At 36.7% G+C, this 15,996-nt stretch overlaps 2 protein-coding genes across 3 annotated transcripts in view; both read right to left on the reverse strand.

Moving 5' to 3' along the window:
• LOC124359554 (NFX1-type zinc finger-containing protein 1-like) overlaps window positions 1-8,021 on the reverse strand; it is a 138,019-nt gene extending 129,998 nt beyond the window's left edge. The window contains exon 1 of one of the 2 annotated variants that reach the window (XM_046812398.1): window positions 7,875-8,021. The gene's annotated coding sequence lies outside the window, so the exon portion shown is untranslated. The other variant, XM_046812401.1, reaches the window with a different exon arrangement.
• Window positions 8,022-10,889: 2,868 nt separating this feature from the next.
• On the reverse strand, window positions 10,890-15,524 carry LOC124361066. Its single transcript, XM_046815099.1, has 3 exons — window positions 15,500-15,524; window positions 14,665-15,252; window positions 10,890-11,590 (listed from the first exon to the last, which is right to left on the reverse strand). Exons 1-3 carry the CDS (start codon window positions 15,522-15,524, stop codon window positions 11,316-11,318), a joined length of 888 nt encoding a protein of 295 aa, XP_046671055.1. The 3' UTR covers window positions 10,890-11,315.
• Window positions 15,525-15,996: the final 472 nt, after the last annotated feature.

Genomic DNA, 15,996 nt, shown 5'->3' on the forward strand with positions numbered 1-15,996 from the left:
ATAAAAATGCATAGACCTCCAAATAAAAATGATATTCATATTAATTATCTACAAATATACCAGGGAATAAAAAAACATAAAACTTTAATCATTTGACATCGTATTTATTTAAGAAAACGACGAATATCAAAGCGGCAATATATTGCCACCTGGCACTTTTCAGACGCGATCTATGGCGGCAATATATTGCCGCCTGGCCCGGAAAGGGTTAAGATGACTAGAACAGTAATAAATTCTCATAAAAAAAGTAGTACAGTATGAAAAATCAAGTTCAGCAATTGACCATGCCTACGACATAGTGAAATAAACAGATATAACAAAGATAAAACTAAAACAATGTGAAACATAACGAAAGTGGTACCAATAACAATAGTGCAATAACAATAACAAGTAATGATATAACAAGTAATAAAAAATAATAATACAACAATAACAGTAATGATAACAGTAATATACTAAATCATCAAAGATAACAATGGAGTAACTATTAATGTAATACTGTGCAGGACTCGGCAAGCTCACTCTGACTCAAATGTCTCCAGCCTCACTGTCAACACAGCACGTCTCAAAGCTCCCAGTCGATTGCAGAAAAGGTCTACTTCACTGCACACCTCGTTGCCAAGCCGAAGTATTCTTGGGATAGAGCTGAACTGGAGATAGTTGCGGTTTAAGTGGCTCAGCTCGAAGAGGCGGTGCGACCTTGTGCCAGAAGGGAGACGAAAAGCAATTCGCTCCAAAAGAGGGGGGCAGACTACCACAAAGTTGAGAATCTTATAAAGAAAGACAACATCTGCAACCTCCCTTCTAACGACCAGTGGATGTAGCCGAAGCAAGTTCAGAGGCCTATCAGGCTCTCTCCAGTGCAAATACCTAAGGAATTTATTTTGCACGGACTGCAGTCTGTCAATGAGGCCCACTTGGTAAGGAGACCAAACAACTGAAGCGTACTCGAGCAGCTGGAGGACAAGGGACTTGTAGAGGAGTACAAGAGCATTAGAGCCGAGGCCATGCCTAGCAGTTCTCATAATCAGCCCCATCATACCAGACGCTCGGCAGCATAATTGGTCAATATGGAGACTGTAGCCAAAAGAGGATTCGAGAACTATTCCAAGATCTTTGATGGATGTACAATGATCAAGAAGCTTGTCATCAAGGGAGTAGTTGAAATCAATTGTGGAGGTGGTACTCTTGAATGTCATAAGCTTGGTCTTGCTGGCATTAATGGACATCCCGTTGCACTGACACCATTTCGATATACAGTTAAGAGCTTGCTGAAGATGTTCGCAGTCTGCGCTGGAGGACACTTTTATGTCGTCCAGGAAAAAGTTTTATGTCGTCAGCAAACAGTAAGAAAGGAACTTTGGTGACCTCCTTGATGTCATTAATAAATATGGAAAATAAAAGCGGGCCAAGGTGGGAGCCCTGAGGCACACCAGAAGATGGGACAAAGGCGTCAGAAGTCTGATTTGCAAAGCGAACCACCAGCTTGCGGTCGGTAAGATAGCTACGGAACCATGCCTGCATAGTTCCCAAGACACCATAGCTCTCAAGTTTATTAAGTAGGTGATTGTGGCTGATCCTGTCGAACGCCTTGCTAAAATCAATGTAAACAGCATCAACTTGGCGCCTACGACTGAAAGCCTCAAGAACATAACTTTGGAATACGAGACGATTAGTCACGGTGGATCTCCCCGCCATGAAGCCATGCTGTTCTTCAATGAAGATGTTCTTAAAGAGCGGCTGAAGGATGTCCAGTACCAAACCCTCGAATACCTTGCCCAACACTGAGAGGATCACAATCGGCTGGTAATTAGTTATGTTCTGTCTGTCACCAGATTTGAAAATGGGTACGACGTAACCCTCCTTCAGGATTTCAGGAAAAACTCCCTTGGCCAGGCTCAATTTAAACAAAAAGAGAAGGATGGGGCTAATTCGGCGCGGCAATGCTTCAGGACTCCAGGAGTAATGTTATCTGGGCCGCATCCTTTAGAAGCGTCGAGAGCTTTCAGCCTTTTATTGATTGCTTCAGCAGTAACTAAGACCTCGGAAAAGGTAAAAGGAGCCTCATATGCCTTTGTTGGTGGTGAACTGTTGTCAGCAGGCGCATACACCGAAGAGAAGAATGTGCTGAACATATTACACATCGTTCCTGGATGGGAAGACACTGAGTCACCGAAGTTCATCTCACTCGGAACAGAAGATTTTCGTCTTAAATCGTTGACAAAGCTCCAAAAGACTTTTACATTAGATGAGATAGCTGAGTCAACAAAGTGGCCTTAGAAGCTCTAGAAAGGATCTTACATTGATCACGCACACTGCTAAATGCACAGTTGTCGAAGTCCGTGAGGGTTTTCTTATACTGTGCATGCAATATTTTCTTGAGGACAACCATGTCTTTTAACTCCTTGGTAAACCATTTTGGAAACGGGGAGCTCCCAACTCTCTTCAAGGGGGAATTCAATTTTATACAGTTACCGAGTTGAGAGCAGAAACTGGAAAAGACACAGTTCACATCTTTGCAGTCGTCGTCAACAACAATTGCGCCGCCCAAGATTTCATTCTTGACATTCTCGAGGTTACATTTCCTCGTATCGTGAACATATTGTGGGCGTTGAATAAGGGGATTGATACTGCCTATGGTGCCTGTGAAACAAAGGGGAGGATGATAGTCTTCGAATGGCAGAAGAGGATCACTAGCGAAAGTGACAGAGAAATTTTGCTGAGTGGCAAACACTAGGTCCAACTGAACTCCTCTTCCATTCAGAACTCCACTCATCTGCCTAATGCCAAGCGACGAGGCCATATCCAAGACGGTTCTGTGTGAGGCAGAAGCAGCCTGTGGAGTGTTCGACATCCAGTTGAAATCAGGAAGATTGAAGTCCCCAATTATAAGGATAGATTGAAATTCGCTAGAGGTTGCAATGATCTCATCAAGCATAGCAGAGAAATTAATATAATCTTGAGAGGATGAGTGAGGAGGTATGTAGACGCCACAAACAAGGAGCCTAGTAGAATTGTCAAACTTCAGTTCCACAAATAGAGCTTCACAAACTGAATTAGCGTATGATATTTCCTTGGACTGAAATTTATTGCAAACTGCCACTAAAACCCCGCCACCGTCCCCCTTGTGGCTGGTAAGCTCCGATCTGTGTTTGTGATATGTAATGTGATGAGTGAAGCCCAGCTCAGAAGAAGCAACGTGTTGATTTAGGTTTGTCTCCGTAAATATAATTATGTCATAGATGCATTGAAGCAAATTTTCAGATAAAGTGTGAGTCTTCGAGCGAATGCCATTTACGTTCTGATACAGTCCTGATTTGGACTGAAGGTTTCTAAAGTATACTTTAAATATAAAAAAGAATCACCATTAGAACCTGAAAATTACAGACCCATATCACTGATTTCTACATTTTCCAAAATCATTGAGAAATTAGTTCTGACAAGACTAATAAAACATCTCAAACACCATAGCCTACTCGCAGACTGCCAACACGGATTTCAGAAACAGAGGTCTACAACCTCTGCTACCATCAGCCTTGTTGAGACCATCATAGATGGCATCGATGATGAAAAATATGTTACAGCTCTATTTTTGGATTATAGCAAGGCTTTTGATCTCAAAAAAACTTTTAACCCTGGGAATTAGAGACATTTCAAACAAATGGTTTGTAAGCTATCTACATGGAAGATCTCAAGTTGTGGAGTTACAATCTACCACATCCGGTGTCACAAGCACAGTCAGATCTAATCTGCAACCAATTAACAGAGGAGTTCCTCAGGGATCTGTGCTAGGCCCTATATTGTTCATCCTGTTTACTAATGACTTTCTGTCATTTCTTCAAAACAACAGCACTCACTGTCTAATGTATGCGGATGACACAACCCTTTTAATAAAAGATGACTCAGCAGAAGACCTTTATGTAAACTCTTTAACCATTTCAGGGCCAGGACCAAATATAAGATGTTGCAAAATTTTTTCACAAATCATATCCGCTTGTGACTAGTAAAAAATGCCAGGCTAAAATTGGCGATTTTGCAGTCTCTTGGATTAAAATTTATAACTTTTCATAAAAATTAGAGAATGACCTAAAAGTTGCACCAAATTATTCGTATAGATATATACTATCAACAACAAAATATATAGATGTAGTTTTGTCATTTAAAATTTTTTTTAAATAATTTTTTTAATAGATTACATTAAAAATTTTTTTTGTAAATAACTAAAAAAGGAAAAATAATGTTACTGTGGGAAGCTATTTTATTATATTGTACATTTAGAAAGGAACAACCATACAAAATTTTGTGTTATTTCTCTCATAAATAAATTTTTTATGACACATTTTATATAAATACGCATAATTGTACTTCGCAACAAGTGATAAAGCAACTGACTCTTACACTGCAAGAAACTTAAAATAAATATTCACATAATGGATGTACCGGTAAACAGATGATTGTAGGATCCATAAACAGTTTCAATACAGTTAAAAACACTATTTACACAATTTTATTTGAAATTTATTTACACTTTTTCTATTTACAAAGATGCTACTTACAATTTCACTCCCGTGAGATCGCAAATTGTCAGTCATTGTAACTACTACACACAATAGCTAAACACGTAACTACTAACACTACTAATATTTACAACCACAAAATAAAATAATGAAGAAGAATCCAGCATACAATAGTACGATTACACTAAAGCATAAAGAATTAACAACAATAGATCGAGTCAGCTGATAATGTCACGTGACAATTACAAAATAAAAATGCATAGGCCTCCAAAATAAAAATTATATTCATATTAATTATCTACAAATATACCAGGGAATAAAAAAACATAAAACTTTAATCAATTGACGTCGTATTTATTTATTAAAATGACGAATATCAAGGCTACTATATATTGCCGCCTGGCGCTTTTCGCTTGTCACTGACGGCAATATATTGCCGTCTGGCACTTTTCAGACGCGATCTATGGCGGCAATATATTGCCACCTGGCCCGGAAAGGGTTAACATCACTGCAAAATGCTCTCATGTATAGCAAACTCAATGACCTAACACTAAACTCCGACAAAACAACTCAAATGCATTTCAGTAGAAAAAAAGACCAAACACCAAGACCACCCAATACATCAGTAGGTAATCAGGTCAAGTTTTTGGGTATCACAATAGATAACAAGCTCTCATGGACAGAACAAGTAAGTAACACCTACAAAAAAATTAGCACAGGACTCTACGTAGTAAAATGTATCAAATGGAATTGGAACTTAGGAGCTGCAAAAACTGCCTATTACACATTAGTGGAATCACATATCAGATATGGACTGACTGGTTGTCTGGGGCAGCTCTGTTGGAAACCTTAATAGAGTACTCATTTTACAAAAGAAAGCAGTTAGGACTCTAGCTGGACTGGAACCACTTCAAAGCTGCTGACAAGCCTTCCAGTGTCTGGGTATACTAACAGTAACGGCTCTCTACATATTTGAAACAATCATACATGTTGACAGACTAAACCTCCAGACCAACAGTGACGTCCACACCTACCATACCCGTAATGCTTCCAGATACATATTGCCTCAACACCGCACTGCTCTTTTTGGTAAAAAAACCAGCATACATTAGTAGAAAACTCAAAAATATGCTCCCAGAAAACATCAGAAACCTATCAGGAAATCGACTCAAGAAAGGACTTCAAGACTACCTAGTGAAAAGACCAATATACACCATTGAAGAGTTCCTAACAACGCCAAGCTGAGAAAGTACTACTAATATTGAATGACATTAAATATATTAACATTTTTACTTGTGTAATGACGTACTCTTTTTGAATTTTGTATGACACTATTACTGTACTTGATGTTTATGTAATAAAGGGAAAAAAATGTAATATCATAAGTCAAGGAAGTCCACCAGTTTACAGTAAAGTAACTTGTGAAAACATTCATAACTTTGTTTATTAAGGTTAGTTTTGTAACAACAGTATTTAATGCATTAGATGATTTTAATTCGTCACTGGCACAATCTGGAGTAAAATTTATATATTAGGCTAATGTTTTATTTACTATTTACATTACACTACCGATCAAGCACTGTTTACTTATTATTGATAAAATTTAAATGTAAACAGATGTTTCAGAAAGTTTTTAGGTAATTCTGAGAAATTACTTGGTCAACCCCAAACTTTTTCATATTTTACTACGGTCATAAGCATGTTCTCAGAAAGCAAGAAACATATAATTCAAGCCCCATAAGGCCGTCCTACAGGTTGCCGAGCGATAAGAAGGTTCAAAGTCCACGCGATAACAGTGGCTTGCGGGAGACGCGCGGAAGGCCAGTTGTAACAGTACCGTTATGGCTAGTGGTTCCTCCGATAATCCATTTTTATGTGACGGGTGTGAGAACACGTTACTTAGTTTAACGGTTTCAAGTGAAGATCAGGAAAAGTTAAAACATTTTTTGTAATGCACGGCGTTTTGCAATGCACCAAAGTTTGCCCTCTAGAATTTGATATTTTACTGATAGGTACTATCTCGAGGGATGTTTTTCTTTTGTTGATATCAGTGCGGGGCAGCATCGAAGGCACTTGTCTCAACTCGATAACAGCTAATTAATTTATAGCTCGAAATTTAAGAAAAACATTGTTCATTTGAATCAAAATTCTGTTCATTTCAGTATTATTTTTCATTTTCGTTAACTTTCCGGGGCCTAAATTGTTTTTTTTAATTTCACATACATCTCTAGATTATTGTAGTAAAATATGAAAAAGATTGGGGTTGATCAAGTAATTGCTAAGAATTACCAGTTTTTCAAACTATAGCTGTCAACAGCTGTTTAGTGCCAGTTTAATTTGAATTATGAAACGTAAAAACTACAATTTTTTCTGAATTCCAAAATATTCCAGGGAACTTTTTGTAACGTTTTTTTCATAAAAACCTTCCTCGGATTTAAATGGACATTTTACAAAAATAATTAACCGAATTGGTCCAGCCCTTCTCGAGATTAGCGCTTACCAACACATTTGGCGATTCATTTTTATTTACAGGATATATAATATATATATATATATATATATATATATATATATATATATATATATATATATATAAAATTCTTTATTCACCATTAAATTATTAGGAACTTTAGAAGGTAGGTAAATTATAGGTTGAGGTGGCAAATCATGAATTTGACGTTATCAACGTTTTCTGCTCATCCTCCTGAACAAAAAATATATATGGTTTTAGGGGGTGCAAATGACAAATAACATGATTTTAGAGGGTATGTACATAAATAGTTAAGTTCTTAATGTTTTAATGTTCTGAAACATAGTTTAGTTTCAGACAATCATAAATGTTGAGAATTCGATACTCATGAATATAGGCTATTTATGATTTGATAATAATATCAAAATTTCATACTCATAATATATTTATGATTTGATAATCATATCGAAATTTCATATTCATAAATATATTTATGATTTGATAATCATTATGAATGATTTGTCATGGCCGTTTATTATACTGCAGATAAATAAATAATACGTTTATAAATAATTTGTGGTATCAGAGTAGTTGACTATTTCAATAATTTCCTTGTATTGTCTTGAAACTAATGCACTATATAGCCTAATTTTTCAGAAAGGCACGAAACCAATAGATTCTTCTAAGTAGACAGTTACGTTGTTACTTACTTATAGGCTAAGTTCAAGCTTTCTTGACCAACATTTATTTTCTGTTGGGAATTCAAGACAAGACAATATTATCTTCATAGATAGATAACAATATTACTTATGACACTAAAATTCCAGAAGTATATAATGCGAAAATATTATGGGAAGTACACAATCTAATAATACACTACTACTTACTATGCAACTTGTACCACGTAATATTCTGATAGCAGTTTAAATAGAGCTGTACTACAGTGAACAAAGAAATTTTATTACTGTACTACCTCAAAATTAAAACCGAAAACGTAAACGGAAACGTTCCAACACGAGTTCCATCACTTCACTTTAATCGGAATTGGTAAAAAAAAAAACAGTGTTATCAAACAATAACTATCTGCACTGAATGCTCCAAAACTAAACGTGACACACTTTATTATGTGTAACTTAATTTATGATATACACTACAAATATAAAGAATCACAATATGATAGACTACCTTTATAATTATTTGTAGTTTTTAGTAATAACTCATTTCCAATATAAATGTTTTATTTTGAGAGCTTACAATAACATATACATTACCTAAAATTAACTTAAAATTATTTCAAATAACTGGAGAACCATGTGAATTTCTTAAATGTATAATCTGAAATATAAATATAAAATCTAATTTTGTGGTGTTGTCAATGCTTTTGCTTGGTGCTAAAAAGGTATGTGTAATAAATGTACTTCACAAATGTACATTATTGTGAAAATTGGGAATCACCCAAGGCCATAACTGTATAATTATAATCCATGAAATCTCTAGACCTGAGAGGAATAACAGAAGCAGAGAAAGCGATTGAAACGAATTTATTTGAAATATGTCGTCAATTTTTCGTCGAATAATTTTGGCTTATTTGACTGTATAATAGTTTCCACAACCCGCGCGCGTCTTATAGCATACAGGAAGAGTTTAAACACTTTTATTATAAAACATATACACATTTTTATAAATAAGAATGATCTCAACATGATTGTGTTGCACTAATCTCGAGAACAACTGAATCAATTTGGAACCTATTGAAGATCTCAAAACGTAGTGTTACTGATTTTTATGCTTTACTGAACGATGGAAAATGTCCGGAAAAATCCTGCTTTCCTCACACGTTTAAAGAGTTTTGGTCAGGGCAATGTAGCAAACTCAACTGGGGGACTGTAAATGAATTCAAACGACCGGAAATACACACCTTTTGAGCGAAGTAGACTTCTCAGTCATCCGAATGTATGCATATTTTCTTCATTGGGACTACAAGACAAACTCAACTATGGCACCAGAAATATATTAGACCTTCGTATATGACAAGTCTAGAAGTAAATTCGTCCAACCGAAATATGTATCCGAGACCTATGTACTTGTCTCGGATTTGAATTCATCGGGACAACAAGGCAAACTCAGCTGTAGCGTCGAAAATATAATTAATCCAACCCAGAAATGCTCCTCACCTGAAAAATATTATATAAGAGTCAGGTTAAATTTCGATCCTCCTAAGTATGGACACTGCAACACGTTTTAAAAATGTACATGGCTCCATAATATTAGATCATAAGTGCTTTTATTAAATACTATAAGGGAATCGAAAATTGCGTTCTAAGCAGATGGTAACAGCTAGCTTTATAAGTGAAAATGAGTCGCTAGATGTGTTACTAAAAGCGCTAATCTCTAAAACGGCTGGACCAACTCCACTAAGGTTTTTTTAATATTCGTTGAAGTACGAGGAAACTTTGTACGAAGAGAAAAATCTTTATAGGAACGTTTTTAAGTTTAGAAAAATGATTATAGTATTTAGGAAACATAATCCAAATTTTACTGACACTAAAAGCTGTTGATGTTTTAGCACTGAAGTTTGCCAGAGGCATAAACATTTGTTTACATTTATATTTTAGAAAATATTAAGGATACAGTGCTTGATCAGTGGTTTGATACATATTGCAAATAGAGCATTAATTTTTAATTCAAATTGCATTAGTGACAAATATAAACCATCTAATGCATTCCAAATAGTACTGTAGTTACATTCTATCATTGTGTGTTGTAAAATGTAACATTTGGTAACATATAAGAATGGCAAAAATCCAAAACCCTATTGCCCTTTTCACCCCATCCATCGTCAATAACAAACTTTAAACTAAGAGTTTACACGGTGTTATAAACCCCAACTCAATAAAGCTGTTCATGTTTGCAAATAAGGTTCTCGAAACTGGTAAACTTTCTTCTTTACATTGTGATATGCCATTTTTAAAGTGGCTTGAAAAACAAAGGAATGGAAACTGCCATGCCTGAACAAACCATTCATTCCCACAATGCTGGCCGAAAAACAATATGATTTTTATCATGCAAAACCTATTATAGACCATTATGTTGAAATGTTGCATGAAAATTAAAGGGGCTTCTTCTGTTTCCTGAAATTGAATAGCGAGAACTGGAAGTATGTGCGTTTTTACCAAAGTAGTCTTTTCAAGCCTACGTATTTATAATTTTCTTGATCCGGACAACAAAGCAAAAATATAGCACCAAAAATATCTTAGCTCGGATTTAGATTACAAAGGCCGGAAGTAGACACTTATGTGTGTAATTATTTTCAGATTTTATAGAATCTGATTTAAGCCTCAGCATCTTAGCCATGCCGTCTTCGATGTACACTGGTTTTTATTGTCAAAGTACATCAATGGACCTTCTCGGGATTTGAAACCGTGATCTCTCGGTTAGAGAGCCGAGAATATAACCATTAGTATACGGAGGAGGACATATTTTTATATCGAGACAATAAGGCAAATTCAACTGCATTACCAAATACATAGACGGGAAGTTAATTTAAATAACCGGAATAGACACTTCTAAAAGCCGTACGAATCTTCCTAGTCATATGTATGCGTATGTAGTATTTTTTAGAAAAGGGAACCAACTATGGAACTAGAAATATCTTGAGCGGAAGAAAATTACAACGGTAGGGAGTAGACACTTTTGATTTAAGTTAATTTCTGAGATCTACATACGTATAACAACATAAACTAAAAGTGAAATCAATAAATTAGATTGTAATTGAATTTAAAATGTCGATATTCACATTTTACCATAGTAGCCTTCTCATGACTACGTATTGTACTACCTTGTACTACTCAACGGGAAGTGGGTGAATGAAACTACTTTAGTATACAATAATGGCCGCCGGAATAACACACTGGAGTGGACCGGAGCATCGAGGTTACGGTTGATGACTGAGGTATTTAGAGGTGGGGGTAGGACAAGGAGGGGGGAGCGTCATCCCTTGGCCAATAGGATTTATTCATACGATATCTATTGCCAACATATTACATACACTGTAAGAATCGATATAGTCCTGCACTATATAATATATATGCAATATACCACAGATATCACATCCCTCCCTTCTTAATTAGACACTCAATTTTGTTACATTAAAAAACAATTACATAAATTGAACATAAATTCTTAAGCACATAACCTGTAATACCCTTTTTTTAATACAAAATGAGAAGAATATTGTTACATCAACTATTGGAATAATTATAATAATAAAATATTGGAATAAAACACATTATAAATTCATTATCCATAATACACTTGTTAAACTACTATTACAAATCTAGCCTTGTAATTGGCTTTCGCTCTCGTTGAGGATACCTGCGAACAGGAGTGGAACGAGCAAGTGGTGAACGTTGAGTAATAGGACTGGTGTAGGTAGTGTGAGTATGAGAAGCGTGGGGCGACATAGCTGTACTGGGGCGGACAGAAATAGAATGCCGCGGCGCATCAGCTGTGCGGTTACTGCCTACTGGATTGTCGTCGGCACAGCCAGAGCGCGCTGTCTGCTGGCTCTCAGCTGTTATTACCTCAGCTGTTTGATCTGTCACTGGAGCAGTGTCGACTGCTATCAGCTGGTCAACATGACGCTTGTAAACAATACCAGACGCTAACCTCACTAAATACATTGTTGCACCTAGTTGTTTTACTACACATCCTTCTACCCATCGCTCTTGAGATCTACTGTAATCTCTTACTAACACAGTTTGGTTAATTGGTAAAATACGTGTTTTACTACCTCTAGCATACAACTTTGGTTTACCTTGTTTTTCTTCAACAACCTTAGATAAATTAGGTCTTAAAATGTCTAATCGGGTTCTAAGTGGTCTACCAAACATTAACATTGCTGGTGACTCATTTGTAGTCATATGAATTGAATTTCTATAGTCAAATAATATCCTACTTAAAGCTACTTGAATATTTACATTTTCTCTGAAAGCACATTTCAGTTTAGACTTGGCATAAGCCACTGAGTTTTCTGCATGGCCGTTACTTCTAGGGTAAAACGGGGCACTAGTTGTATGTTTGATACCATCGTGTTTGAGGAAATTGTTAAACTCAATTGAACTGTACGGTGGACCGTTGTCACTATGCAAAGTGACTGGTATTCCGAACCTTGAAAACAACTCACGAAAATGACTAATAGTCTGACTAGCGGAAGTTGAACTTGTCTCAAAAACTTCCAACCATTTTGTGTACGCATCTATAACAATTAAATACAATTTATTCTTATAATAGAAATTATCTGCGTGTATTCTCTCGAATGGTTTACTAGGATAGTGCCAATGGTGTAACTCACTTTTACTTGGATTCGGTCTTTCAAGAAGACAGGATGAACAACTGTTAGCAAGATTTTCAATATCTTTATCCAGATTTGGATACCACAGATAAGCTCTAGCTACTGCTTTCATTTTTGTTATACCGAGATGAGAAGCATGGAGCTCGTTTAAAACATAGTTACGTAAACTATTTGGAATTATTACTTTGTAACCCCACATCAAGATACTCTGCTCAACAGCTATTTCCTCTCTCGTTACAAAGAACGGGTACAATTCTATATTGTCTTTAGGAATATGGTTTGGCCATCCATACATAGCATAGCCTAACACTTTTCTTAGTATTGGGTCTTTCTGGGTTTCAAGTTTTACTTGTTCACATGATACTGGCAAAGAACTCTCTTTTACAAAATGTAAATAGGTCCCTAACCCTAGCAGTTCAGAACTGTCTTCTGATTTTGACACTTTTAATGGTAATCTACTCAGAGCATCTGCGCTGTTGTCATCTGATTTAACATATTTTATGTCAAAGTCATAACCACTGAGGTACAAAGAGTAACGTTGAAGTCTACTTGCTGCGAACACTGGCAAACCCTTTTTAGGTCCAAAAATACTGACTAATGGTTTATGATCACTTCTTAACGTAAAGTGTCGTCCATACAAATACTGGTGAAAACGTTTGACACCAAAGACGCATGACAATGCCTCTTTGTCAATCTGAGAGTAGTTACGTTCTGCTTGATTTTACGTACGTGAAGCATAGCTTACCGGTCTTTCCTGTCCATTGCTATCTACAATACTTAATACAGCACCTATACCGTATGCACTGGCATCGGTCGTTAGTATTACTGGAGCTTGCGGATCATAGTGTGCTAACACTGGAGCTGTACACAATAGCTCTTAGATTTGTTTAAAGGATTTTACACATTCTTTATCAAAGAAAAACTCTACATCTTTTCTTAACAGATTGTACAATGGTCTTAGAACTGTTGATATATTTGGTACAAACTTGCTATAGTAGTTGACTAATCCTACAAAGGATTTTACTTCTGTTACATTCTTAGGTTCTGGAGCCTCTACAATAGCTTTTATTTTGGCTTCCGAGGTGTGTAGTCCGGTTTTGTCAATTGTAAATCCGAGGAACTCTATTTTAGAAGCAAAGAATTTACACTTGTCTTGTTTTATTGTAAAACCGACCCTTCGAAGTCGTTCACAAACTTCTCTTAGTCTACTAAAATGAGTCATCATTTGGACCGGAAATGATGATATCGTCCAAAAAACACTTCACACCTTGTAAAGTTTGCTCTATTACTTTTTCAAAAATTCCTACTGCACTAGCTATTCCATAAGGAAGTCTTTTATAGGCAAACAACCCCTTGTGAGTTGAAATTGTACATAATTTCTGTGAAAACTCATCTAGTCTCAATTGCATATATGCTTGACTCAAATCGATTTTGCTGAACAATTCACCCTTTTGCATTTCTGCGAAAAGATCCTCTACTCTAGGTATTGGATAACGATCTATCTCTAGCTGAGAATTTAAATAACGAAAGTCGCCACAAATTCTAATGCTGCCATCTTTCTTTGGTACTGGAACTATAGGAGATCCATACTCTGAACTACTTACAGGCATCAAAACATCAGCGTTTACTAGTCGCTCTAACTCTTGCTCTACCTTAGCTTTTAATGTGAAAGGCAATGGTCTAGGACTAGTATATTTGGGTTTACTATTTTCCTTCAGCACCAGTCTGATAGCATCACGATTACACTGACCTAACTCTTTAGAGAACACTTCTGGATACTCTGAAACTAACTTCTTTACTAAGTTATTATATTTTACATCATCGTCATTTTTAGCTACAAATAACTCTTCTTTATTCTTGAAAGAAATTACAACCCCTAACTCCTTGATCCAATCTCTTCCCATGAGTGGATGTGCACCATTTTTAATTACAAATAAACTCAGGACCTTATTTTGATTTTCATACTTAACATTTACTTCTAACCTACCTATTGGAAGTACGGGTACATTAGTGTAAGAACTAAGCTTTACATCAGTAGGTAACAAGTTAAGGAACTTTAGATTCTCGTGATAAAAGGATTCACTGATTACGCTTACAGAAGCACCTGTGTCAATTTCAAAAGATACTACTTATTTTCAACAGTTACTTTAGTTTTCAAGGGATCAACCCTACTAGAGACTTTGGCTAATTCAAACAAATTACCAATACACTCTACTACATCTGTTTCATCGTCATTATTGTCTAGTACACTTTCGACAAAATGATGTTTACCCTATTGAAATTACCCTTATTGCTGTAATGAGAATAATTGTTGCCTGACTTACCCCTAGCCTGAGATCGGCATACCTTCTTTAAATGATTTGTTTTGCCGCATTTATGGCAAACACAACCGTAATATTTACACTGCTTACTGAAGTGACCTACGGCGCCACAACAGTTACACTTCACTACACTAGTGCTGCTGGACTGATGTGCGTGTGTGGTACTCGGCGTGGCGTGGTGACGCGAAGCGTTGGTGTGGTGGCGCGAAGAGTTGTCTCTCCCGCTCGGCGCTGACTCACGTCCGTTGTAGTGACGCCTAGCCGACGACGTTGCTAGCCGATGGACGCAGCGAACTGAGCTGGTGTCATGGCTGCCTGGCGCCAACGTTGCCGCGCTTTTCTCTGCTATCTCAATCTGCGATGTCAGTTGAACAGCCTTGTCGAAGGTCAAATTAGCTTCTGACAAAAGTCTTTGTTTAGTAGATTCTGAACGGATTCCACAAATAAGACGATCTCTCAAATAGTCTTTTAGACTAGCACCGAACTCACAGTATTTAAATAAGTTTTTTAATTGAGCAATGTACTGAGCTACACTTTCACCGTCCTGTTGGTTACGTAAACTGAACTTATATCTTCTTATATCACACTGAACTTATATCACATACAAAAGATGGAGTCGGATATAAATGGTCCTTAATTAGCTTCACTAAATCATCGTACGATTTTATAGAAGGCTTATCGGGTGTACACAAATCCCGTAATAGCTTGAACGTTTTTACTCCTACCACTGTCAGCAAGGTACTCACTTTCTTAGAATTATCGATATCATTACAACTTAAAAATAGTTCAAACCTCTCTATGTACGAGTCCCACGTTTCTTCATTGGAGTCGAACTCACCCACGCTACCAATAATTCCCGTCATTTTTCTTGGTGCAATGTCACTGAATAACGAACTAATATCGAATTCGTACATTCACTTCCCTTCCTCCTAGGCTGAAACACTCACTTTGTTTACTGACGCCTTCGAGATGCATGCGGTCGCTGACCCGACCGACGCTTACACGGTGCAGATCGCAATTGTAACAATAACTGCCGAAATGACCACTAAACACTCCGATTGTCTCGTCGCCACTTTGTACTATTCTTGTACTACTCAACGGGAACTGGGTGAATGAAACTACTTTAGTATACAATAATGGCCGCGGGAATAACACACTGGACCGGAGCATCGAGGTTACGGTTGATGACTGAGGTATTTAGAGGTGGGGGTAGGACAAGGAGGGGGGAGCGTCATCCCTTGGCCAATAGGATTTATTCATACGATATCTATTGCCAACATATTACATACACTGTAAGAATCGATATAGTCCTGCACAATATAATATATATATATA

The sequence above is a fragment of the Homalodisca vitripennis genome, chromosome 4, assembly GCF_021130785.1.
Source record: "Homalodisca vitripennis isolate AUS2020 chromosome 4, UT_GWSS_2.1, whole genome shotgun sequence".
Taxonomy (NCBI): Eukaryota; Metazoa; Arthropoda; class Insecta; order Hemiptera; family Cicadellidae; genus Homalodisca; species Homalodisca vitripennis.